Genomic DNA, 25,423 nt, shown 5'->3' with positions numbered 1-25,423 from the left:
TTTACCTACTACTGCAAATATGCAGTGTAACACTGTTGTGGTGTATGGGATTGATGACTTTGCTGCAAATACACAATCGCCTTTATTCCTGCATATGCCAGTGCCGACTCTTAAATGGGTTTACCCGTGGTCGGTGATCTCCGTCAACTCCATAAAGATTAATGGAGCAGAACGGTCATGTGCAGCCATTTGCTCGGTTGGTCTGAGGACCGCTGAGGGGTCGGTCAGACCCCTCGTTTCGCGATCTGTGGCGGTCTCGGCACTCAGATCCTCCCACTGATCATTGGATAGGGCCTAACTTAATGATCAGTGGGAGGATCCCAATGGATGGGGCCTAAATAGGAAAGCCTTTGTAGGAAAGCCCCTTTAAGATTTGTCCCACCTTAATGTCATGTTCTTTTATATAACACCTAGGCAGCAGCTTTCCTTATTTAATGGTTTTCAATGGACTTCTATATAATAGAACTAGTGGTTGGTTAAACAGGTTTTGTGGGAGGGTGATGTAATCTCATTCTAGGATTCTGTATGGAGCTACGGCCTCAAATGACCCTAATCATCTTTGATGCCACAGTCGCACATTACAAATCATGTGGAATATTAAAGGAAAACTACCACTTGGAATCGTGCTTCTAAGCCACAAATACCGTGCACCAGCTCAGGGTGAGCTGGTGCCGGTGCTTATCTTCCTTATGTTCTTAAACAGATGTAAAGTTTTTAAAGAGAACCCGTCATGCAAAATAACCCCCCTAAACTAAATATATTTTCATAAACTGCCATTAGAGAGCATTGCATCTATCCCTTCATTATCCCTCTACATGCCTGTAAACCTAAGAAATGAGGTCCTAAAGCTGTATGCAAATGACCTGTGAAATGTCCAATGAAGCATTAGCATATTCAAGCTGTCCACCTTATTCATGAGTGGGAGGCACAGCCACACCCCCAGTGCATGACTGACAGCCTGTATAATGGTGTGAGGCTGTATAATGATGTGCTTGCTGGTGGCCACGCCCCCTGCAGCCTGTGTGTGTGTGTGTTTAGGAGAGATACAGCAGCTCCAGGCAGCCATGTTACAGCAGAACATGTCAGATTCATGTGTAGCTGATGTCTGTGTCTCTCACATGTGTATTAGGAGGATGCAGCATGTCAGCAGATGCAGCACACACACTAGCCATGCTTTACTATACATTACACACAGACATGAGCAGGGGGAGGAGAGGGGAGGGGTAACAGGCACTCTGCCCATGTGACCAGCCTCATTTACATGATAAAGAATAGATGATTTTACAATTAATAATGTATGAAATAACTAGATAAAGGCTGGGATGGGATCCTTGTGAGCTGCTCCAACAGGTAGAGGTGACAGGACTAGTGGCACAGACCTGATGACAGGTGTCCTTTAAACGCTTTATCAATCTTTATATAGAAAGTAGCTTCACCGCATCGTGGACCATGCAGAGCGCGGACCATGGTGCGGTTAAGCTACTTCCTATGTAAAGATTAATAAAGCGTTTAAACATTTTACATCTGTTTAAGAACATAAGGAAGATAAGCACCGGCACCAGCTCGCCCTGAGCTGGTGCACGGTATTTGCTGCTTAGAAGCCCGATTCCAAGTGGTAGATTTCCTTTAAACATGTGCTTTGTAGTCAGTCCTGTTTGTATAATGACTTTGTCTTCCACAATGTACACAGTTTAGAAATCTGATTCATTTACCCTTTTTGCCACGGCCCTTTTTAGTCTTTGGGTTTTATTTGTTTTTTGGTCTTTCGTGTGTAAAAAAAAAAAAATTATGCTTCGTAATAGCATTTAGTTATTATTTCATGACATGTAATGGGTAGCAGGGAAAAAAAAAACTCCAGATGCTGTGTAAAGAAACACATTTGCACCAATTTGGCTTGGCTGTTTTTATGGCTCACTGTGCGCTGCAAATGACACCTCTGTTTCTTTGGGTCTGTACAATCAGGAGAGGTACCAGACTTGTATAGTTTGAAAATTAAAACCTTCTGTACAAAAATAATTTTTTTGACATGGAGGCTAGTTATTATGGAACGTTCACCTGTGTAAAATCCCGTTCCACAGGAAGATCTAGGAAATAATGCAAAAGTGATATTGTTACAGGTTTTTCCAATGCATACTATTTGCTGAAAACGGACAACCCCTTTTAAAAGAGGTCTACAATCAAAATTGCGCTAATGAGTCATGTAGACTCTGATGGTGTTACCAGAGCTCAGTGCTCCAGCTTCACAGGCTTGCTCACCCTGCATAAGCGCCCTCGGGCTCATTAGCATAATTTTACATTTTGATTTGTCATCAGTTACGGTGTCTGGTTTTGAGTAAGTGTGCTTGGTTTTGGTGATGGCTGGTGGAGCGTTTTCCAGGCTGACATTGCGATCTCTGCTCTTAAAGGTTGCAGGTTGTGGATCTACTGAATGGGCCTCATTGGCAGTTTATGCTCTGTCTAGTGCCCCAGCAGGCACCAGGAGATGTTATCCCTCACTGGAGTGCCACAGGGTATCACATGGAGTCCCCTTTATGTAGTATACTTGGGGTGTTCAGTCTGAAAATGCCATTGACAGTGTGGTTTTGGTTTGGGAGCAAATTGGAGTAAAGCTACAGCCTAACGAAAAATAGAAGACCTTTATTAAAGGAAACCTACCACTTGAAGTGGCAGGTTTCAGATGGAAATACCGAGCACCAGCTCATGGTGAGCTGGTGCCGGAGCTTATTTTTGTTAGTGTTTTAAACCGCTTACCATGCGCGTGGCTCTCCTTCACTTCCTATGTAGCCGCGCGCATGGTAAGCGCCGAGCGCGTACCTCCCTGCGCCGGCTATAAAGCTTAAAAAGTGTTTTAAACCGCGGTTTAAAACACTAACAAAAATAAGCTCCGGCACCAGCTCACCCTGAGCTGGTGCCCGGTATTTCCATCTGAAACCTGCCACTTCAAGTGGTAGGTTTCCTTTAAGTAAATTGTTCTTGGCCCAGAACTTGCTTTTTTTTTTTTTTTTTTTTTTTTTGATAAATTGGTTTCTTCTGACTTGTACATTTAACTGTTTATCTCAGCTGTATGTGATGGAGAATCTATATACTGTATCAGAGTCCCTTCCACCATCTACTGCACTCTCTATAAGTCCTACCTCCACCTCATGTGGTGCTAAAAAGCAGAAGAGGACCCCTTTGTATCAAAGATCTGTAAGTGAGGGAGTTTGTCCCCACCGCATGAGCATTTACAAGGCCTCTTCACTGGTTTTAACTTACTAAACAATACCCAGGCTTCTCTAAAAAGTGTCAAAAGGTTGGACCTATTTTGGGGGTGTTGTGTTTGGTTTAGAGGTTGGATATTGCATGAATGGCTTTTTGTGCCTATACTGGAATCCATTCTCTTTAGTTATTTTGTGCTATAATCTGAGGCTGCTTTAGTTGGACCCATAGAGAACTAAAACTGTAAATAATTTAAATATTCTAACTTTTGATGGAGAACCCTGTCTTTACTACAGCCCCCTCATTCACTCCATGGTTTTTCATGTTTTTGTTTTAATGTTGCTTTTTGATTTGCATAATTTTATTTTATTCTTGTAGAATTTGTTCTTGTTTTCTGGATGAGTTTTGTTGCATAACTTATGATTGTGAATCGATTAACAGCATCTTCAATGTATTTATTTAAAAGGGAGACTGAAACTAATACTGTCTTATGTTTTGTCAGATGAGTTTTGACCCAAACCTCCTCCACAACAATGGGCACAATGGGTACCCCAATGGTACTTCAGCACTGCGTGAAACCGGAGTCATTGAGAAACTGCTAACATCTTATGGATTTATACAGTGTTCAGAACGCCAAGCTAGACTATTTTTCCACTGCTCACAATACAACGGAAACTTGCAGGAGCTTAAAGTAGGAGGTAACTTGGAGTTCTATTTATTTGCATTTTTCAAATGCAGGGACATGAAGCTCCACCTTACTTATTAGGCTCACAACGTGGCCAGTCACTGAACAGAATATTGTAAACTCTGCAGGATCATGTATTAGGCTACATTCACATGACCGTAGGGGATAGTATGTATGGCTGCAAGCTTGCTACCGTACATACGCCCCCCCCCCCCCCCAATAGGCCAGCAATGGGCACAAGGAGCGACACAGACATGTCCTGTCTTCCCCCATGTTATGACGTAGTGCATTGCTATGGAGAGGGGAGGGGTCACCACTCCTCCTCTCCATGGCACCGGACTTATGCCTGCCCGTCGGGTTTACATTTGTGTAAATATGGCCTTACACTGTACATGTAGTGTAATGTTCGCAGATTTTGGAACGGCTGTATTTCTGCTGCTGTTCCATAAGTATCAGAAGCCAGCAGAGATTGTCTAACCTCTGCCAATGTATGTATATGTAGTAGTAAATTGTGTTGAATAGATTACATTTTTGTGTCTATAGATGATGTTGAGTTTGAAGTATCATCAGACCGACGCACTGGTAAACCAATTGCTGTTAAATTGGTGAAGATCAAAACTGAAATTATGCCAGAAGAGAGAATCAATGGACAGGTGGGTTTTATGGTGAATGGGGACTCAAGTTTTCTACTACAAATTTCCTTTTGCGTTAATGTTTTTAAGTAATCTTGGTCTGATCGGTAAGCTTCTATTCTGTCCTTTTTATAGGTTGTCTGTGCTGTGCCTCATAATTTGGAAAGCAAGTCCCCGGCTGCCCCAGGCCAGAGCCCCTCAGGGAGTGTGTGCTATGAACGTAATGGAGTAAGTCCTATGGCAACTTTAGCCACTAAAGATGGTGGAGTCACGATGCTCTTATCGCAGCTTGTAAATTGCTGACACTGCAATACCATTACAGAAAATGTTGGTTTCATTTGTGTCAAAATTCCTTTGTATTACTTTTGACTGACATGTTTTGCAGCCAAAGATCAAGAACCCTCAATGTATTTAGAGTAGTCTTAGCTTGTTAGTGTGTTTTTTTTTTTTTTTTTTTTTTTTTCTTAAAATTAAATGAAATCCTCTTGCACCACCACAATGATAACCTCATATAATGCATGGATGACTAAAGGAAACTGCAGGTAGTTGTCAGTGGTGACCAGGAGTGCAACATCTGAGCACCTTAAATGTTGTGCATGACGGTTGTGCCAGTGTGACAGCTGGATATGTGGGTGGGGGCTATTAAAGGGGTTGTCCGAGTTTTTGAAAAAAAGCTAAAAGTGGCCGGGACAGGGCTGCTTAAAAAAAAATAAAGATATACTTACCTCCCGGTGCCCTCCCGTATCCAGCGCTGCTGTCACTCCGGTCCGGGCGCCATGTAAACAAACATGGCCGCCGGAGCAGCGCTGGATTCAGCTTGTGGCCGGGCACGCCTATCCGTCCCTATACACAGCATTGTGTATGGGGGCCGGAAGGTTGTCGGGTCCGGCCGGAACAGAGTCCAGCGCTGCTCCGGCGGCCATGTTTGTTTACATGGCGCCTGGACCGGAGTGACAGCAGCGCTGGATACGGGAGGGCACCGGGAGGTAAGTACATCTTTATTTTTTTTTAAGCAGCCCTGTCCCGGCCACTTTTAGCTTTTTTTCAAAAACTCGGACAACCCCTTTAACTGAAGGGGTTTGTTGCACTGTAATTGGTTAAACATCTCCAGCTTACTTGAAATGTTACAGGATCACTTTTTTTCTCTACAGGAGGTGTTTTATTTAACCTATACCCCAGAAGATGTAGATGGAAATGTTCAGCTTGAGACTGGAGACAAAATAAATTTTATTATAGAAACTAATAAACAGTGAGTATAAAAGCGTGTGTGGGTTTCTTTAATTTACTCCTATGTAGCATAGCTACTATGAGCCAGATAACTATTGCTTGAAAGGGTTAATTTGGCCAGGCCAATGTCAATAAAATATCCCCTGCGGAGAACTGCAATTAACAAGGGAAAAAAATTGTATTCCCATGCCATCCATTAAAACTACAAATTGCCTAGGAAACATTAGCCTGGCAAATGGCTCAGCTAGTTGGTGGTGGCCATTAGCCCAAAATGAAATGCCTTTGGTAACATATCTTTGGTAACAATGATTTCTTTGACACAAATTTTTTTTTTTTTTTTTTACCCAGCACTGGTGCAGTAAGTGCTCGTAACATCATGTTGCTTATGAAAAGAAAGCAAATGCGTTGTCAGGGTGTGGTGTGTGCCATGAAGGTAGGTTGCAAAGCTTTTATGTATAAAATTCCTAAATTACTGAAATGCAGTAATGCTGTCACTAGGAAGTGCAACTTGTTTGTAGCTTTTTGTAGCAGAAAAAAGTTATGACGTTTGTAAGAAGGGGTGTGGAAAAAAATGCAGAAACAGGCCAGGTAGTTAAGGGGTTGAAAATAGAACTTGTATGATTATTATTTTTTTTTTTCCCTCTCCACTAACAGGAAGCCTTTGGATTCATTGAAAGAGGAGATGTTGTAAAAGAGATATTCTTTCACTACAGTGAATTTAAGGGGGACCTTGAAACCTTACAACCTGGAGATGATGTAGAATTTACAATCAAGGATCGTAATGTACATAGTGGTTTTTTGGTTTTTTTTTCTTCCTCTTGTGTACTCTTGGTTTTGGTGCTTTGTTTTATTTTGGTGTCCCCATACCCAGTCTTTCAATAAGAGTTTACTTTGCAGGGTAAAGAGGTTGCAACTGATGTGAGGCTTCTACCTCAAGGAACTGTTATTTTTGAAGACATCAGCATAGAACACTTTGAAGGAGTAGTTACCAAAGTTATCCCTAAAGTACCCAACAAAAACCAGGTAGGCTTAGGATCAATGACAAACCTTATATGTTTGAAAATTCATTCTTGGAAATCTGCACATTTTGTCTTTGTGCTTTTGATCCTATTTGAGTGAACTTTTTCCCACCTCCAGAATGATCCTTTACCTGGACGTATAAAAGTTGATTTTGTGATCCCTAAAGAGCTTCCTTTTGGAGATAAAGATACAAAATCAAAGGTGACCCTTTTGGAAGGCGATCATGTGCGATTCAACATTTCAACAGATCGTCGGGACAAATTGGAACGTGCCACAAACATTGAGGTTCTTCCAGATACCTTCCAGTTTACTGATGAGTCACGAGAAATGGTTTGTATTAGTTCTGACAATGTAAAATGTTAGTATTGCTGTTTTTAAAAAAAAAAAACTGTTGCAAATGTTTAGGATGCAATTATTTGGTTAAGAGGTGGGGCTTTTTTGGGTGTGTATACTATGTATAGTGTCAATGCAGTTCGGGTATCTTCATCGTAACTTGCCAGCAGAGAAGTTTTGTAGTCTGATCCTGCATTCGTAACTCCATCCTTTTTTTTACATTTTTTTTTTTTTAAACCATTTTTCATTTACAAGTGCCTATGATTGTCAAGGCCGTGCCAAATGAAAGGCTGTTGACTCTGACTTGCATTGATTCAGCCGTTTCCCTTTCACAGGGTGTGATTGCGGCAATGAGGGATGGGTTTGGTTTTATAAAATGCGTTGATCGGGACGCCAGAATGTTCTTTCACTTCAGTGAAGTCCTGGATGGAAACCAGCTTCATATTTCAGATGAAGTGGAGTTTACTGTTGTCCCTGTAAGTAGTGTTTCCCCCTGCTGTTGGGAATTTTGTGTTCATCCTTTTGAGTGCTGCACAGTGTGCGCAGTAATTTTTTTGTTTCCTAAAACCGCGTGGAGGCTTTTGTGTTAGAAAATAAAAACCTTTTGATGAAAATGTTGCAGGTTATAACACGATAAACTGTTTATTACAGGACATGCTTTCTGCCCAGAGAAATCATGCAATCAGAATTAAAAAGCTCCCCAAAGGTACAGTGTCATTCCACACCCAGTCCGATCATCGTTTTGTGGGCATTGTCGAAAAAGAAGCAACTGCTGCCCCAAAGTCCAGCAGCCCAAACAAAGGAAAGGAAAAGGTAATGGAATGTTAAACTTTGGGAAAATGATTCCACACAATCTGTAAGATGAAATGGAGTACCAATATGACACTTTGTGTATGTGACCTGTTATTAACTTGTTTGTTGACCCCTTTCACGCATCAGTGTATGTAAACCAAATCTGCATGGCTTTTGTGGTTTGGATAGTGGTTGTCTTGCATACAGATGCGTGAAAGTAGCCATTTGTAGAAAGTTGTCAATTTATGAACAGAATTTAAAGGGGTTTTTTTTTTTGTGCATCCTTACTTAACTTACTATTTTAAGCAATTTTTTTTTTTATGTCCTATAGAAAAAAGAGAAGGTAAGTTGATCAGCATGGTGTGATTGGTGTTCAGATGCATTTGTGAAGTTCCCTAACCTAGACCTGTAGTGAGCCTCTAGAAACCCTACAAGTAAAAGAAATGCTGCATAAATGGTTTTCATCATCCAATATAGGCTTGCCACGTGTTATTTTTAAATGCCTCTTTATACTTGGTCATTTTTAAATATATTCATGGTATGTTTACTCAAGCATGCGGAATTGAGCCTTTAATTACCAAATATTTAAATGATCCCCACAGAACCTGTCTTCGGCTATTGGCCTAACAAACCACTACCAGTACTGTCAAACTGCATAATACATTCTAGTTTTTTTCTCATGGTTCAGTGTGATGGCATTGGCTAGAAAATAAACTTTGAAGTGAGATTGTGTGTATAAAGTCAAGGAGGGAGGAGAGTTTAACACTAAAGTCAAATTGGGGAGCCCTGTGATTGACCTCATGCATTGGACTTCAGGAGATCTGGTTAGTGATATCTCTGAATGCAGGGCCATCATTCATAGGGAAGAGGCTTTCTGAAGACGAGAGAGATTAACTTCAGTGTTAGAATCTCTGCCTCCTTGAATTTATATACCCAGTTTACATCTTACTTCAAAGTTGAGTTTTCTGGATGATGCCACTGCACTGGGTCATGAAAGAAACAAGATCTGGAAGGTGTTCAGCTGTTAGTGGTTTATTAGGTCAATTTCTGCTGATGGGTTCCCTTTAAGGCAGCATTATTGTACTGTAGAGACTTGCTTGTTATCTCAACACTTTTTGATTCTCACAGTTTTAAAAGTGATTGAATAACTTAATCAAATCTGTTTTTGACATTTTTAGAATGAAGTTCAAGTTTTTGAGACTTAAAATTTAACAAGTTTAAAATCTAACGCTACGGTAGAGCGGTCAGCTTTCCACAACGTTCCTTTATAACTTCCCCCTGAGCTGCACCAACTATCACTCACCAACTGCATGAAACTTCCTCCTTACTAACCTATGTCCTCTCATATCTGTTAGCCATCAAGCTCCAGGCTTTGCAGTGGTTTTTTTTTTTTTTTTTGTTTTTTTTTTTTTTCCCTCCCACCTTGTAAACAAGATTGTTGCTGATGGCTGGTCTAAGCAGCAGAATTTTATTACCTTCGAAAAAATGGCTGGACCATTATACAAGCTCTTATAGCTGTCACCCCTCATCCTCAGACGAGTGAGTGAGGGTCCTTCTTGTAGGAGCTTATAGTCTCGATGAAGTCTTCAGACAACAGGTATAAGAGCTTGTATAATGTACAAGCCATATTTATAATGGAATGGTCCTCTATGATTTCTAAAGCTCTACGGAATATGGTGCCGCTATAAAAATTTTTTTTATTGCTGTATGTCTGGTGTGGAAACCCCATGGATGGCCCACTTGACGGATCCACTGGCACTGCAGCAGTCTACTAGTCTACCTATTGCCAAGCAGGTCCTCTAAAGTTTTTGTTGTTTGCAGACATGTGTTTATGCCATGAAGCGATGTTTAAAAGAAACTGACAAAATACATTATGACATAGAGGTTAAATATTCAGGCTATACAATCTTGGAGCTGTGCAGTTATCAGGATGAACCTGTGGAAGTTGTAAAAACTGCACTGCTCAGTTTTTCCATAAGACTGAATAATCAGAGCTGTGTCACTACTTCATTCACAGCACCCATAGGACCGTGCCTAGGATCCCAGTTATGCAGGGATGCAGTTCATGCTAAATCAGAACTATATTCATGAAAATTGCCATCATTCGCAATGTCACACTGCAGTACTGAGGCTGTTACAACTATGCCACGATGGGGATCTCTGGAATAATGGCTTTTAACCATGACTGTTAAACTTCAGTCCTGTTCCTATAACTTTCTTTTATGAAAGAACTGCGGTCAATAATATAACTTGTTAACCCCTACGTGCACCTGGACGTTATAGTATGTCCCTGCAGGTAGATATTTCCTGCTCACGAACGGAGCTGAATTACCCCGATCGCGGGTGTTACAAGTCTAGCTATTATTTGGGCCTCTCGCAGTCAATTAAGAGTTAAGCAGCTCTATCAAAATATGGGTTTCGCTTATTTTCCTAAAATTTTAAAAATGGCACCCAAACATTCAAGTAAAATATGTTGAATCTTAAAATACCATGCCAGCATAAAGTAGAATTTTCCAGATTTTTGCCAAATTTTGTTTTTTCCATAACTAAACACTAGATATCATCCATATTTTTAAACTAATTTTAAGTAAAATTTCAAAATCTGCTGGATATCCTATAGCGTTCCAAAGCTATAGGCACTAGGTGACCCGGGCCGGATTTGAATCCCGTAGGGGTTAAAACATTCTGCCTTATTTCAAGTGTCTGGAATTAATCTTGGTTGCTTGCTATGTAAATAGTGTGAATTGGGCAGCATTTTGATTTTGAGGGCATTTATTTTTCCCCCTCTTTTCTCTGCCTTTTAACGTTCATGTTGTGTTTTTTGCATTAAACTTCATATTGTATGTGTAATCTTCCTAGGAAGGTGAAGAAGGAATCATCTCCTATGAGGACTGTGGCATCAGGCTTACTGTGTCTTATCTCTTAAAAGATCTGGAAGGATCACCTGCCCCTCAACCCGGAGACAAGGCAAGCTTCTTGATTTCTATTGCTTAATACTCACACATAATAACAGACTGCAGCTTGTGTGATGCTTTCTGAAAACCCAATGGGACGTATTTCACTATACAGCTCACTGAATTATCTTTTTGGTTCACAGGGTTACCTTCACCCTTGTTTTATGCTGTGAATGCAAACTAGTTTTACATCTGATGATCTTGCTTCTTTAGGTAGAATTCAGCATATGTGAGGCCAAAAGAACTGGCCAGCAGAGTGCCATTAACTTTAAAGTTCTTGGGCGGAATTCCAACAGTAAAAGGTTCCATGGTTTTGTGGCCACCCTGAAAGATAACTTTGGATTTATTGAAACGTCTAATCACGACAAAGAGATCTTCTTTCATTACAGGTAAGTTTCACACTGAAGTTTAAAGGTTGATGAAGTAACAATTGTAATGTAAAAATGTTTTGCATTTTTGTAAAATTTTTCCTTTCCAATATAGTGAGTATTCTGGAGATGTGGATAAACTTGATCTGGGGGATATGGTGGAGTACTGCTTATCCAAAGGAAAAGGAAACAAAGTTAGTGCTGAAAGGGTCTCTAAAGTTCATCATGGTAAGGATTTGTAGAATCTACATCCTGAATAGCTTTCTGCTGTCATAAATCTATAGATCATAATTATTTGAGATAATAACACAAAGATGAACGGCTTCATCAAGACTAAGATTTTTATTTAATTTTTTTTATCTTCCCCCTCTGTGCTTTTCTACCATAAGCAAATGGATCCACTGATGAAGTTAATCCAACAGTTTACTGGGGTAAAGTAGTCCGACCCTTAAGGAGTGTAGACCCAACGCAGACTGAATACCAGGGTATGATCGAACTTATAGAAGAGGGTAAGTGCCTTTTTACGTGTAAATTTTTTTATTTTTATTTTTTTTTGCTTAAAACAAAATTTACCTACCTTTCCTAAAATGCATAAAAAATAAATAAATAAATAATTGGAGTGATCTCAAGGTTACACATCTAACATTTCGGGAAAGATGAAAATGTATTGAAACAAATATAGGTGTTCGGAAAATTGCAATTTGAAGGTGGTGGGGTTTTTTTAGGTTTTATTTTAGCCTCTTAACGACTTGACCTTTTCAGTTTTTTTGCTCCCACCTTCAAAAATCCATAATCTTATTTTTCCATGTAGATGGCGGTGTAACATGCACGTGTACTGGGAAGCAGGGGAAAAAATTTGTGGGCTCTATTTACGCCTGGGACTTTTTTTTCCCAAATGACACCAACTGTTTTTTGGGTTGGTACAATCCCAGGGATACCAAATGTACCGTATATACTTGTGTATAAGCTGAGTTTTTTAGTCGTCTCTGCCGGCTACTAGAGCATAGAGAACAGAGGAGCCGTGTGGAGCATTGTGGTGTCGGAGGGAGAGTATGTAAGTAGAAAATAAAAATGAAAGCCTTTTCTATTATAACTTGATGCCTAAGAAAAATTTAGTGTTTTACAAAGGTGGGATTAGATGAGGATAACTGCAGAAAACAGACTGCGCAACACTATTTGTTGTTTGTAAATGCAGAAGACAGAATGCACAACACTGAGTGAATTATAAACAACAATTAATCTTTCATTTTGATATATTCTATACTGTAAACTGTGTGTTCTGGGGTACATGGTGCATTTTAGACTCTTTAATTCTTCCCAATAGTTGTGGACAAGCAGAAGATAGCTGAAGAGACTCCCGAACAAGCTGAGGAAGCAGAAGCTGAAGCTAGCACTGAAACCGATAAGCAAGGTCAGTGTTGTGTCTTTTGCAGATTTGTATACAGGCGGTCCCCTACTTAAGAACACTCGACTTACATACGACCCCTAGTTACAAACGGACCTCTGGATATTGGTAATTTATTGTACTTTAGTCCTAGGATACAATAATCAGCTGTAACAGTTATCACAGGCGTCTGTAATGAAGCTTTAGTGTTAATATTGATTCTTATGACAACCCAACATTTTTAAAATCCAATTGTCACAGAGACCAAAAAAGTTCTGTCTGGGATTACAATGATAAAATATACAGTTCCGACTTACATACAAATTCAACTTAAGAACAAACCTACAGACCCTATCTTGTATGTAACCCGGGGACTGGCTGTATAGAACAACCGGACACCTAAAATTACTTTAACGTTGGCTTCTCGATACTCGACTTTTGTGATTGTTTCATTGCAACTTATACGCTCTTAAAAACTGTTTTAGGTAGCAAGAAAGGACGCCTTTTCCCCTTTGGCATCGTGGGAATGGTAAATAAAGCAGATTGTCTGCAGAAAGGAGAAACCGTCAAGTTCCAACTATGTGTTCTAAGCCAGAATGGGCAGACGATGGCCTGCAACATTGAGCCCCTCCGCAGGGGAACTGTTGAGTGTGTGAAAGATCAGGTGAGTTGCTTTTGAGAAGTTAGTTTCTGTATTTGATTGGCCTTAAAGGACATCTACCACCTGGATGAATGACTGTATGCAAATGAGCCTGAGAGGCTCCATTAATGTTCCTTAGGCGCTAATGGACCCTGGAGCCCCTCATGCTCATTCACATAGTCATCTATCCTTGTGGTAGTTGCCCTTTAAAAACCTCTATATTAACCCCTTAACACGCTAGATATGCATGTACTTCATAATGCCGTTAAGCATGTATAAAAAGGCTCATGGGCTGAGCCATCTTCATACCTGGTGCATTATGCAGCAAATACCCACTGCTGGCTCCTATCATGGTTAACCATTTATTTGTTAGCCATTTATCTTGTCTTGGATAGTCTGTCCCCTGATGTCATTGTGGAGCGATGATCTGTTCTCATGATAGCCTGGTATCTTTATACTTCATGACTTTTTGATTCAGGGAGATCTATAACCGTGTGCTGGAAGCACATATTGCCATATATGGTAGGAGCAATAACCCACACTAGGGTGGCTTATAAGTAAATGGCTAAAAATTCAAATAACCCACCTTTCCCTAGAATTGATAAACAAATAAAATTATAAACGTGGTTATTGCTCCGTCCTGATCTTTCAATTAATCTATCGTCATTTCTCACAAAAATTGACACCCTCATATTGTTACATAAACAAGTATAAAATGGGACCATATAAGCCATAGGCACAGTTCACTGTATAGCAACAATGCAGGATTGCTGTAGTTCTCCATTTTACTTGCATGCTATTAGAGCTGCACATTGGGCTCTTAACACCTCCTGAGACCAGCCATCGGTGTCAGTATGGAAATAGATTTTGGGCCCTGGATGCCCTTTTTAAGACGAGACCCATGTGTGCATTTGGGGAAGGCGTGGAGAGTTATTTCCTTGTTGTTTTATACCTGAAATAAAAGTAGACTGAAAGAAATGCACATTTTACTTTCCTAATTTTTGGATGAAGCAAAAGTGTTGACAATGAGGTTTTATATTTTTTATCTTAGTTTGGATTCATTAACTATGAAATTGGTGATAGCAAGAAACTCTTCTTCCATGTGAAAGAAATCCAAGATGGAGTTGAGCTGCAGGCTGGGGATGAAGTTGAATTCTCAGTTATTCTTAATCAACGGACTGGGAAGTGCAGCGGCTGTAATGTTACACTTATAAGGTAATGAATTTCTTCTTTGTCCCATATTTGATTATACTGGGATTGGCCTATGTTCCTATCATTCAACCTAGCCCTGCAGTTAGTTACTAAACCTTTTTGAAGCTATTTTAGTTTATTTAATAAATTAATAGTGCCGGTGATAAGCGAAGCAGTTTCCCTGTGCCTTTTTCCCCTCTTCCTCATGCAGAGAATAGTGTATCCGAAATCCTTCAGACATGTGTTTCCATTGATGTTTAATCTGTTGAACTACTCGCGAACTGTAAGGAGTGTTCATTCATCAGGTTCCTTCATTTCTGAGCTGTCATTGGTCTTGTAGGACAGGGAACTGATTTACATAAATATTACAAAGTTTACAATCATCTGCACTATTTGAGATGTCTATATCAAATTTATGATATATTTATTTTTTTTCCCACTACTCTGTTTATGCAAATGTTTTCTGTAGTTGGCTAAGGGGATACATGCTGGGTGGCATTTAGAAGTAGTTCATATGACTGGTGTTTTGATTCCAACTCCTGTATGAATCTTACAACTTCGATTACTTTGAACTTTTATAATTTACAGTGGAGTTTTTAGATCCTAGTTTTTTTATAATGTAAATACATTTTTAATAAAAATATATATATACTTTTTGTTCTTTTGCAGTAAAGGCCCTGAAATGGTGGCAGCCCCACGCCCTGATAGATTAGTGAGTCGATTGAAGAGTATAACGTTGGATGATGCTAGTGCACCCCGTCTCATGGTTGTGCGTCAGCCTAGGGGCCCAGATAACACAAAGGTAAGCTTGTCATTTTAATTCTGTTCTTGGGCACATGCTGAAAGCAGGTGGGATTTACTCAAGTGGTAATCCCACATGCATCGGGATCCATTATAAATATGTTGCCTAGAATGCCTCAACTTTGCCATCTCCGGAGGTAGAGCTCAACCATTTCCACTTCTATAAGCAGTGCTGATCCCTATTCCCGCAAAGTCTGAATGGGATTATCAGCTATTTTATATACTACAAGGCTACTGTATTTTGCTGCAGATAATGTAATGTATGTTGTGTGCCGTTGCCTTTTACTCTTATTTAGAAGTGGCATTTTTGGGAAATTTATACACAGTAATTGGAGATCAACACTCCATAGTGTGTAATGTCACATCGCTTCACACTTCGCTCTCTTTTCCATGTAGACTACTTTAAGTACGTGTAATCTGATTTGAATTAGTTGACAATTTTGTTTTAGATTAAAACTACTAGTAAAATAGGGGGTGAACTTTTAATAGATGTGTATTGGTAAATTACCCAAGTTTGTTAATATATCAAGTGACCTGGCAGATGGCAGGTTGTCTGATCTTTAACAATTGCCCTGCCTTGATCTTGTATTCACGAATACCATCATAAGGTCCTGGCAGGGCAAATGTTCATGGAAAGATAGAGATGACATAACTTTCCATCTGCAACCATTTTATAGTCTGGAATGTCTGGCTTCAATTTACAAAGCCAAGCAGAACTTTATTAGACAATTTACCTATATAATATCCTGTTCCCCACAATTGCACAAATTACAAAAAAAGTGTAGTGGACAACTCCTTTAAAGGGCACCTACCACCACGAATCTACCTATAAAGGTAGATCGGGTGGTAGGTGGATGTATGGGACGTGAGGATTAGCCCTTTTTAGAGCTAATCCTCACGTCCCCGCTAGCGTAGCATAAACTTTATTGCCCTAATATGTAAATTTAATTAAGCGGCTACTGGGGCGTGGAGTAGCCGGACACGAGGCTACACGGCGCGGCTACTCCACGCCCCAGTAGCCGCTTTCCCCGCCTACCCTGTGATCTTCGTCCGAGCGCAGGCCCGAGGATGCGCGATCTCGGGAACGAGGCCGGAGTTACTGCGCATGCGCAGAACTCCGGCTTCTCGGACGAGGGCAGCTGCGCGCCGAGGATCACAGGGTAGGCGGGAAAAGCGGCTACTGGGGCGTGGAGTAGCCGCGCCGTGTAGCCTCGTGTCCGGCTACTCCACGCCCCAGTAGCCGCTTAATTAAATTTACATATTAGGGCAATAAAGTTTATGCTACGCTAGCGGGGACGTGAGGATTAGCTTTAAAAAGGGCTATCCTCACGTCCCATACATCCACCTACCACCCGATCTACCTTTTATAGGTAGATTCGTGGTGGTAGGTTCCCTTTAATTCTCTCTCCCCATCTGACCTAATTGCTCTCCTTCTTACCTTCACAGGGATTTGGCATAGAGCGAAAGATCCGTCAAGCTGGTGTCATCGACTAATTCACTTTATTTTGCTTTGATTTTTGTTTGTTTTTTCCATCCGGTAAAGCACATTACCTAATCAAGTATGATCAAACCAAGAGATATTATGAAGAGCGACATCTCTTTGCAGCCCAAAAATAAAATATTCTTTAACAGTTTTTTTTTTTTTTTTTAAATTTCCATCTTGCACTCAAGTCAGGGAAATCCTGAACAAGAAATATCTTTTAAATTATGCACATTTTCAAGTGAGGAGTTAAGTTGGCGCTTTTTCTTTCTCCTTATGAGGCTTGATTTGAGTTTTGCATCTCTAAGCAAAAACTTTACTTTTTTTTTTTCCTTTCCCCCTTTATGTCCAGTATGATAACCTGTGACTTTACAACTCTGCACTTGATACTGTGTAGTATATATTCTACCTCCGATAGTTGCAAACTTGATTTTAATTTCCCCCCTTCCCATCTATCAGAGGACCACATAGTAACGGTGGAATATATTCTATTCAGCCACTCTTTTTCTTCATCCAACGACAGCCAAATGTTTGCTTTTTTTATATATATATCAGATTTGAATATTTTATTAATTCAAATGTATGAACGGAAGCTGTTAGGTTCTAAAAACATTTTATTTGCTTTAAAAAAAAAAAAATAATAATTTTTTTGTAAGCAAGTGACTTGAGATGCAGATATCCACAGAGGTGCCATGTGCCATCAGTGTGAAGTTTAAAAATATTTAAAAACGCACAGTTTTTGTTTGTTCTTGCTGCTAAGTTACAGCAGCTTTGAAATGTAGAAACTGAAGAAAATGTGCCTGAACTGTGTGGTTATTTTCTATTTCACTTCTTTTTCTCCTCCTTGTTCCTCCAAGTTTACAGGAACTACCCATCATACTGTTAGCTGCATTGCTGTATGCTTTAAGGTAAAGAAACATGTGATACCTTTTTTACCTGCCACTACCTGAAGCAGGCTGCTCCCTCAACCATGGGTGGTCAGTTTCTTTTTCTTTTTTTTTTTTTTTTTTTTTTTCCACCCCCTCTCACATACTGTTAGAAAGTAATTTATTTCCCAAGTGTTTTAAGCCAGGAAGATTAAGAACTTTTTTTTCTGGGTTCATGAACATTACTAGTGTGTTCTTCCACACTTTATTACATTTTTTTTTTTTCTGGAAACTTTTGTTGAAGACTTCTTACATTTGTAAAGACAAAAACTTGGCTCTGATTTTTTTTTTTTCTGTTTAAAGGCAAAAAAATGAAAAATAGAATAAAGTTTTACCAATTAATTTTGAAGTCTTGTCTGTCTTTTGATAACACCATCTAAAGCTACTACCTGTTTTTTTTTATATATTCTGTCTAATGTTGAAGACCTCTTTTGAAACACTTCGAATAACTTTATAAATGGCAATTAATTTGCCGTTGTCCATTGGCTTCAATTAGGTGCATGTGTCAGCGGTTTTTCAATGTTTCAAGGGGCATTTCCACAAAGACATTCTACAATATACTCAGGATAACAAAATAACACATTCTCTAATTCACTGTTATATCTGTGAAATGCTGTATCATTGGTAATAATTCCAACCTGTAGCAGTCCTGACATATACAATTTTGGTTTCCATGGTATCCAAACGTAAATCTTATGACTTTGGGTTGTGCAGGACCGCCTTTCCTGCCTCACACTTCAGTGTCTTGGCATTTGTACCTCCCTTCTGTATTCCAAGACGAGCTATCACACAGACTCTTAGGCCGGCGACACACTTGGCATTTTTTAAAAACGCATCCGTTTTTGACCCGGTTTAAGATAATTGGAAAAACCAGTCAAAAACAGATGGGTTTTCAAAAACCGCAAGCGTTCAAACGGTTGTTTAACGGACTGGTTAAAAATGGCCCATAATTTTCTTTGGTTTTCCCCAATTGGGGTATTGTTGGCACTGTACTGTTTGATCTTTATTTATTTTTACATTTTAAGGCAATCTGATTAAAAAAAAAATGGCCCATAAACTGGTTCAACACACCACATGTGCCGTCGGCCTTAGGGTGGTGGCACACGTGGCCTTTGAACCCGTTTTTAGGTCGTTTTTAAGCAGTACGCTTAAAAATGGCACGAGTCTTAAAAAACATGTTTTAAACGCTTGCGTTTTTGAAACCGCATCCGTTTTTTTTTTTTTTTTTCACATCCGTTTTTGACGTTTGCCACCACCCTTGCACTTCCTGCCACCAAACAGCAGCGTGAGGAGAGAAAATCTGCAAGATATCTTGGATCTTTACATCAAGGGAAGGAAGAATGTAGCAGAGCGACTGTGTGAGAGAGAGCTGCTATATACAGCAACTATAGAGTTGCTGGAGAGTCATTGTGTTTTAATATGCATCCCATGGATCTGATCTCTGGTCACTTGAGCTGTGAAGTCAGCGGTGCGCACACTAGAACGTCAGTGAGCCGCTGATGTCACAGCTCGAGCACCGCACAGAGAGGGAGCCGGGGCATCAAAGGACAGAAGAGGACTCCGGGAGGGAGCGGAAGGCGTATACATTAAAATATATTTTTTTTTTATAGACGTGAGTAGAAGTTAGGGATTTTCAGCACAATTTTTGTGCTGAAAAACTCAGCTTGCACTTGAGTATATACAGTAAATAAACATGTAGATAAACCTGTACCCTGAGGGTGTGGTCACATGTTGCAGTTACAACTGTATCGCAATCTGCTTTGAGGTGGTGTTTTAGGTGCAGTTTTGTCAATTTAACAGGTGAAAGACCTTTTGTGGAGCAGGTTTCTCCTTCAAAATAAAATTCACTCGTTCAGTTCATGTCTTTCACCTGTTAAATTGACAAAACTGCACCTAAAGCCACCTCAAAGCTGATTGTGATGCAGTCGTAACTGCAATGTGTGACCGCACCCTGATAATGTAACCACCGCACACAGGGGTCTTAAATTGTCTACCCCTTGGCAAACCCCTTTTTTTTTTTAAAAAGGATCTGTCTGACAGTTTGGAGCCATAAACCACAAGTGGGTTTTCAGAGTTGAGAAAATGGATCTTTGGGACCCTAAACCTTACCTATGTAAAGGCATTCTGGATATTTGGTGGTCCTAAACAGCTTTTTTTTTTTTTTGATGGCTTTTTTTTTTTTTTCAATTGGCCTATAGATGAGTCATAAGTAGCTTTATGGACAGTGGCCATAACAGGAGGCAAAGAAGCAAAAGTTCTAGACATCGGTCTCTGGAGGAGAGAGAAGCTTGGATGTATATTAGAGGAAATTATAATTCTGATAGTGGATTTTATGTGGGGCAGGGAATTTCTGCTTAACATATTGGTGGCCTTAAGCAGAAAATGATAGAATGGTGGTTATTAAACCACAAAGTTAAAATATATTATGTTGGGGTGTGTGTGTGTATATATAATATATTCTCTTCTCCTTTTTTAAGGTGTCATATTCTATTCGAATTTTACTATTAAAGGAGATATTGGCTTAGTAACACCACCTGTTGAACAGGCTCTCTGCTATCAGGCTGCAGGAATAACGAATACACATTTTCCTTCTAACACAGTGGGCTCTATAAGGGGTACTAATCATTAAAGGGGTTTGCCCATGGAAGAGTTTAGACCGATCAGAGATGAGATGCATATAAAACATCCTCTCTGCTATCGCAGCCTTTATACTGTCAGATCTGCTGTGTCTCCCTCCCGCTCCCCTGGATAAAAATTTCTGCCTGTAGCTTTACTCTCCTCCTGACGCTCATGTTTGCTGACCGGAAGTGTGTGTGTTCGTTCGTCCTGGGATGGGGATGAGAGGAAGAAAGCAGCTCAGTGCAGTGTCAGAAAAAACAATGTCTGCTGACCCTAAAGTCAAGATCCAGGGTCGGGTTCAGTAGCAACCAAAATTGTGTACACCAGGACTGATAATATCAACCTGTCTTTCTATGAAATGCTGCATTTTTGTTAACCTTGAAATTTGTTATCCTGAGGTGGGGTTTGCTGCATATTGCATATAGCAGGTATTAACCCCTCCGATTCCGCTGGCGGCATTTAAATGAAAGTGGTTCGTGGGCACTGCCACCTTTGTTTCAATCATCGCTCCCCGAGACGTCATTGGGGAGTGGCGATTGGTTGTCATGACAGTTTTGCCAGTGATTTATTGTAATACTGTGTAAAAATGCCATTTACTGCAATACAGTAGTATTGCAGCATATAGTAGGAACAATCAGACCATCTAGGGTTAAACCACCCTAGAGGGTCTAAAAAATATAGTTAGATAAATAAATTCATATCAAACCCTTTTTCCTAGAACTGATAAAATGTAAAATGGTAAAAATCAAACATGTTGGGTATTGCCACTTCTCAAAATATAAAAACTGTTGCCGGCAGTGAACACCAAATGGCGCCCAGATGTCCGAAACGCTACTTTTACATCCGTTTTTTTAATTACAATTTTATGTGATGTAAAATCGCACCGTCCTCAAAATGGTAGCAATGAAAACATCAGCTCATGTCGTACAAAAATTACACTGCATAAAGCGCCATACACCAAAGTATGAAAAAGTTATCAGTGTCAGAAGATGAACAAAATTAGTTTTTGTTTAATTTTTGAAAATGAAAACAACCTATATAAATCCCTGTGATGGTACCAAAACAAAGAATAAAGTAAATGTCATTTGGAGCTCACAGTTAGGCTTCTTCCACACTTGCGTTGCAGATCACGTCAGTTTGTTCAGGGTGCGAGCGGGGTTTGGTCAGTGAAAAACCGACATTTTTTATCAGCGTTCAATCAGTTTGTTCAGTGTCTCAGTTTTTCATGCACATTTTCAATGCGTGAAAGGACTCCGGATTGAGCTCTATCTTTTCAATGGCAATTGATGCGTGAAAAATGCATTGCATTTGCGTTGGACTTGCATGTGTCTCAGAGTGCAATGCGTTTTGGATGCGTCTCCATAGACTTGTATGGTGCATTTTTCATGCGCATGACTTGCAAAAGTAGAGCATGCTGAGATTTAAACGTGCGTTTAAAAAATCGCGTGTGTGCGTGGAAAAAAATGCGAGTCTGAAAAGACCCATTAATTACAATGGGTCAGAGTGCAATGCAAGTTCTGCATGTCAAAAGCACGTGCAGAAAACGCGCGTGAAAAACGCAAGTTTGAAAGGGGCCTTAGTCTTAAAAACAGCCCACAAGAAAGATTTTGTCTATTTTGCCACATTTGGACTTTTTTCCAGGTTCCCCCGTACATTCCATGAAATAATAAATAATTTCACTAAGTAAAATTTGTTACACAGAATAAGCCCTCACACTGCTCTATACATGGGTCTTCGTGGGTATAACCCTCGAAGTAGCTCAAAAAAAACTTAAAAAAAAAAAAAAATCTTGCTGCTTTTTAGCAGCCTTCCCCCTCATATAATTCTCTGTTGTGCCTCAGATGGCTGTTGCTAGGCACTTTTGGTCCATGCTGGGCTGAATACCGAGTGAACGTGTACATGCGCGACACACCCCCTCTCCCTGCACTTTCCTCATGGCTGCATTTATGTGCTGCCAGGAGCTCAAACTAATTTAATAAATATCTCCCCTTGAACACCCTCAGCTTTCCCTACACTTGTATATAAACAAATAGTCTCCCCCTTTACCTCCTGGTAGCAGGAAATTGACAGGAGAATGAGTGCCTAGGCAAGTCTCCAATCTGTAAGATAGATCTACTGGTAGATGATGTGATGGATGAAGGGGTAGGGTGGGGTGTTTTCATTATTTCACCAAAATGTAAAAAGCATAAAACAACACTTTTATTAGATCAATTAAAACAAATCCATATAAAAGACTTTAAAAATAAAGCCCACCAATGGTCAAATGACTAAATATAAATAATAGATCACGGTAACGGGTATAGAAGGTCTTGTTTTCAGAACAAGTCAAGGTATTTACATCAAACAAGTATTGTGCATTACCCAGAGGACAAGGGACACATAGACCTGTTATTTCTCTGGGTAATAGTTGATTGTCGGAAAATGCCCTGACTGGTTCTGAGGACTAGACCTTCTATACCTCTATACAGGTTACTGCAATCTATCAAGTAAATTTAGTTATGTGACCATTGGTGAACTTTTTATGTATGTTTTCTTTTTAAATGGATTTGTTTTAATTGATGTAATAAAGTGTTATTTTATGCCTGCTACATTTAGTTTTTTGTTTCCTTTTTTTTTTTTTTTTTTTTTTTTTTTGGTGTTTTCATTTTGGGAACAATCTTTATTTAGTCTAGTGGGGGTATATTGTTTTTAAAATATTTGGTTTTTTTCCATTTTATAATGCGGTAATGGACGTAAGGATAGCTCTTTTTAGAACTAATCCTCACGTCCGCTATCTTTTTAAAACTTTTTTCTCTTCCTACCTGGGGCATGGAGTAGCCGGGACGTGTAGCAACATGTCCGGCTACTCCACGCCACAGTAGGCGCTTAAGAAAATTTACATATTAGGCTATTAAAGTTTTAAAAAGATAGCGGGGACGTGAGGATTAGCTCTAAAAAGGGCTATCCTCACGTCCCATACATCCAGCTACCACCCGTTCTACTCTTTTAGGTAGAATTGTGGTAGTAGGTTCCCTTTAAAATAAATACATTGTCTAGTGGGCGTATATTGTGTCTGTGCCCCCATTACTTGTGTCGGTGTTCACTTTTCTCTAGTTGCAAAAGTTATAATACTGAAACTCCTTGTCATTGAATAAACCTTTACCTTTTCACTTATGTATATTATTCGCCTGTGTGGGTGTGTCTAACATGCACAAGCTATGGTCTCATTGGTCTGCAGCACGTGCTTGTGATTATGTCACAGGAGGCAGGTACCGCCCCTCCATCCTCTGATTGCAGTTATTTTCAAAGCTGGAAACCTTGGTTGCTATGGGCCAATAAAGGTACTAAATAGGGAGAGGAAAAATAATTTAAGGAATGATTCCCAGGGACCCCTGGAGGAAAATTATGTTTTTTTTTGTTTTCTCAGAATGACGGTTACACTTTAATGTTCGTGTAACCACATGGCCTCAATCTGCACAGTAGCTCAGTTAGATGGCTTCTGTCCCTTTTTTTTTTTTTTTTTTTTTTTTTTTTTTTGTCCAAAGCCACATGGGGCAAAGTGCTAACTTGCTTCAGGATACACCCTGTCATCTCCTTCCAAAAGCATCCCTTCATGTTTCCATTGCTTTTGTTATTTTTTGTGTTTAATCTGAGCAGCAGGAGCTACAACTGGTTTTCAGACCTTGCCCCTCTTGGCATCTTAGTCCCAGACCAAACAAACCACCTCAGCAAAAAGCGTAGCTCTCATCCAATCCTTGGCACATGCAAGATGGCCATCATTTTTGGGTCACAAGGGTTCTTGACCAGGTGTCAAGATCAAGTCTTTTCATGAAATATTTGTAGTAAGACCTCACAAAGTCTCTTTCCAGACAATAGTCTCTTCCCTTCTGCATGTAATCATTTTGTTCTTCCTTCTCTGGAGAAGCAGAATGTCCATCCGTGGTGGACATCTCGACCCCCTGTAGTGGACTGCATCCATAATCCAGAACAAGAATGGCAATTGGATAACCCTGGACTCATTTGGGTAGAGTATCCCTAATTCCTGTATTTGCCCCCTGAAGGCTGGTGTACTTCTAAAAGCTTATTTGTCCCTTCCCTGGAATGTACTCTGTCACGGCGAGGACGCCACCGCATCACGTGACTTGGGGTGCAACTGTACGGGTTAATTTAGCCTACTCAAACTTGCGCTCACCTTTCACTCAGGACACTCCTCCAGCACCCCCAGCCCCGCTGCCACCACTTACTGCATTTATACTGGGACCAATAAGTATCCCACTCTACATCAACTCTTGCTACTCAAGCAGTCACCTTGTGACACCACTAGACATGCACACTCGGCACACAGCTAACCACACCTCACAAGGCTATGAGTTCGCAGAGCATACAGGGACCAAAATTAAAGTGAAAAGCTTTAATTACAAAAAGTTGGTCAGTGCATAAAAAAAGATTAAAAACAAAAGAGTTACAAAATCAAATGACACACAACACGGCAAAACAGTTATAAAATAAAAAGGGAGAAAAACAACAAACTTAAAACTTAAAGTAAATCCTGATTCCCTGTGGGAGAAATAAGGAACACACTCAGCTTGTCAAGCAGCCCCCAAAATGTGAACACGGTTTCCTGTATTTCATATTGTTTCATATCTTCTCAGTTTGGTTCAGGTTTCACAACCTCCCATTCATTAATTAGTCCAGAGGGTCATTCAGGATTGGACAATGTGTTAATTAGGGGGGAGAGTCCAGGAATATTTAAACAGTTTCTTTGTTTCCAAATCCCTAGATGCAGGCAGGCCCGGCTCCAGCACCCGGCATACCTGGGCAAGTGCCGGGGCCCAGAGAGCTGCCGGGGGCCCACACACGCTGTGAACATCTTCACTTCCTGTTTTGACTGAGGAAGTGTCCTGTGCCCTGCACTGTTCCTCCCTCACTCGGACAAGGCAGAGTTAGAGGCTGCTGAGCAGCCTGTGAGATACAGCACATAATAGGTTAACCCACACTTCCCCCATCTCTTCTTCACACGGAGCTGCAGTATAGCAGAGATCTGGCAGCTTAGAGATCGGGACGAAGAGATGGAGGAGGAGGAGGAGGAGAAGCCTGAAGACTCCTCTGTGTGATGCCAGGGCTGCTGCAGACACCATGGGGTGTAATGGTATGTGACATGTATGGCTGTGTATGACTGATCCATATGGTGAGT

At 40.2% G+C, this 25,423-nt stretch overlaps 1 protein-coding gene across 5 annotated transcripts in view; it reads left to right on the top strand.

Moving 5' to 3' along the window:
* The window catches only part of CSDE1 (cold shock domain containing E1), a 28,857-nt gene extending 10,884 nt beyond the window's left edge, over positions 1–17,973 (top strand). For 3 of the 5 annotated variants that reach the window (XM_072137667.1, XM_072137664.1, XM_072137665.1), the window contains 19 exons: positions 3,701–3,896; positions 4,427–4,536; positions 4,651–4,743; positions 5,667–5,764; positions 6,091–6,175; positions 6,397–6,525; positions 6,640–6,765; positions 6,880–7,092; positions 7,431–7,571; positions 7,747–7,908; positions 10,747–10,854; positions 11,055–11,230; positions 11,325–11,437; positions 11,599–11,718; positions 12,534–12,620; positions 13,079–13,257; positions 14,285–14,448; positions 15,094–15,226; positions 16,672–17,973. In XM_072137667.1, coding sequence (XP_071993768.1) covers positions 3,701–3,896; positions 4,427–4,536; positions 4,651–4,743; positions 5,667–5,764; positions 6,091–6,175; positions 6,397–6,525; positions 6,640–6,765; positions 6,880–7,092; positions 7,431–7,571; positions 7,747–7,908; positions 10,747–10,854; positions 11,055–11,230; positions 11,325–11,437; positions 11,599–11,718; positions 12,534–12,620; positions 13,079–13,257; positions 14,285–14,448; positions 15,094–15,226; positions 16,672–16,719 — 2,481 coding nt within the window. In that variant the 3' untranslated portion in view covers positions 16,720–17,973. Of the gene's footprint in view, positions 1–3,060; positions 3,190–3,700; positions 3,897–4,426; positions 4,537–4,650; positions 4,744–5,666; positions 5,765–6,090; positions 6,176–6,396; positions 6,526–6,639; positions 6,766–6,879; positions 7,093–7,430; positions 7,572–7,746; positions 7,909–10,746; positions 10,855–11,054; positions 11,231–11,324; positions 11,438–11,598; positions 11,719–12,533; positions 12,621–13,078; positions 13,258–14,284; positions 14,449–15,093; positions 15,227–16,671 lie in introns of all 5 variants that reach the window. The other 2 variants (XM_072137666.1, XM_072137668.1) reach the window with 2 other exon arrangements.
* Positions 17,974–25,423: the final 7,450 nt, after the last annotated feature.

The sequence above is a fragment of the Engystomops pustulosus genome, chromosome 2 (assembly GCF_040894005.1).
Source record: "Engystomops pustulosus chromosome 2, aEngPut4.maternal, whole genome shotgun sequence".
In the NCBI taxonomy this organism is placed as follows: domain Eukaryota; kingdom Metazoa; phylum Chordata; class Amphibia; order Anura; family Leptodactylidae; genus Engystomops; species Engystomops pustulosus.
Note: the sequence above shows the minus strand (reverse complement) of the source record. Positions and strands in the feature narration are given on the sequence as shown.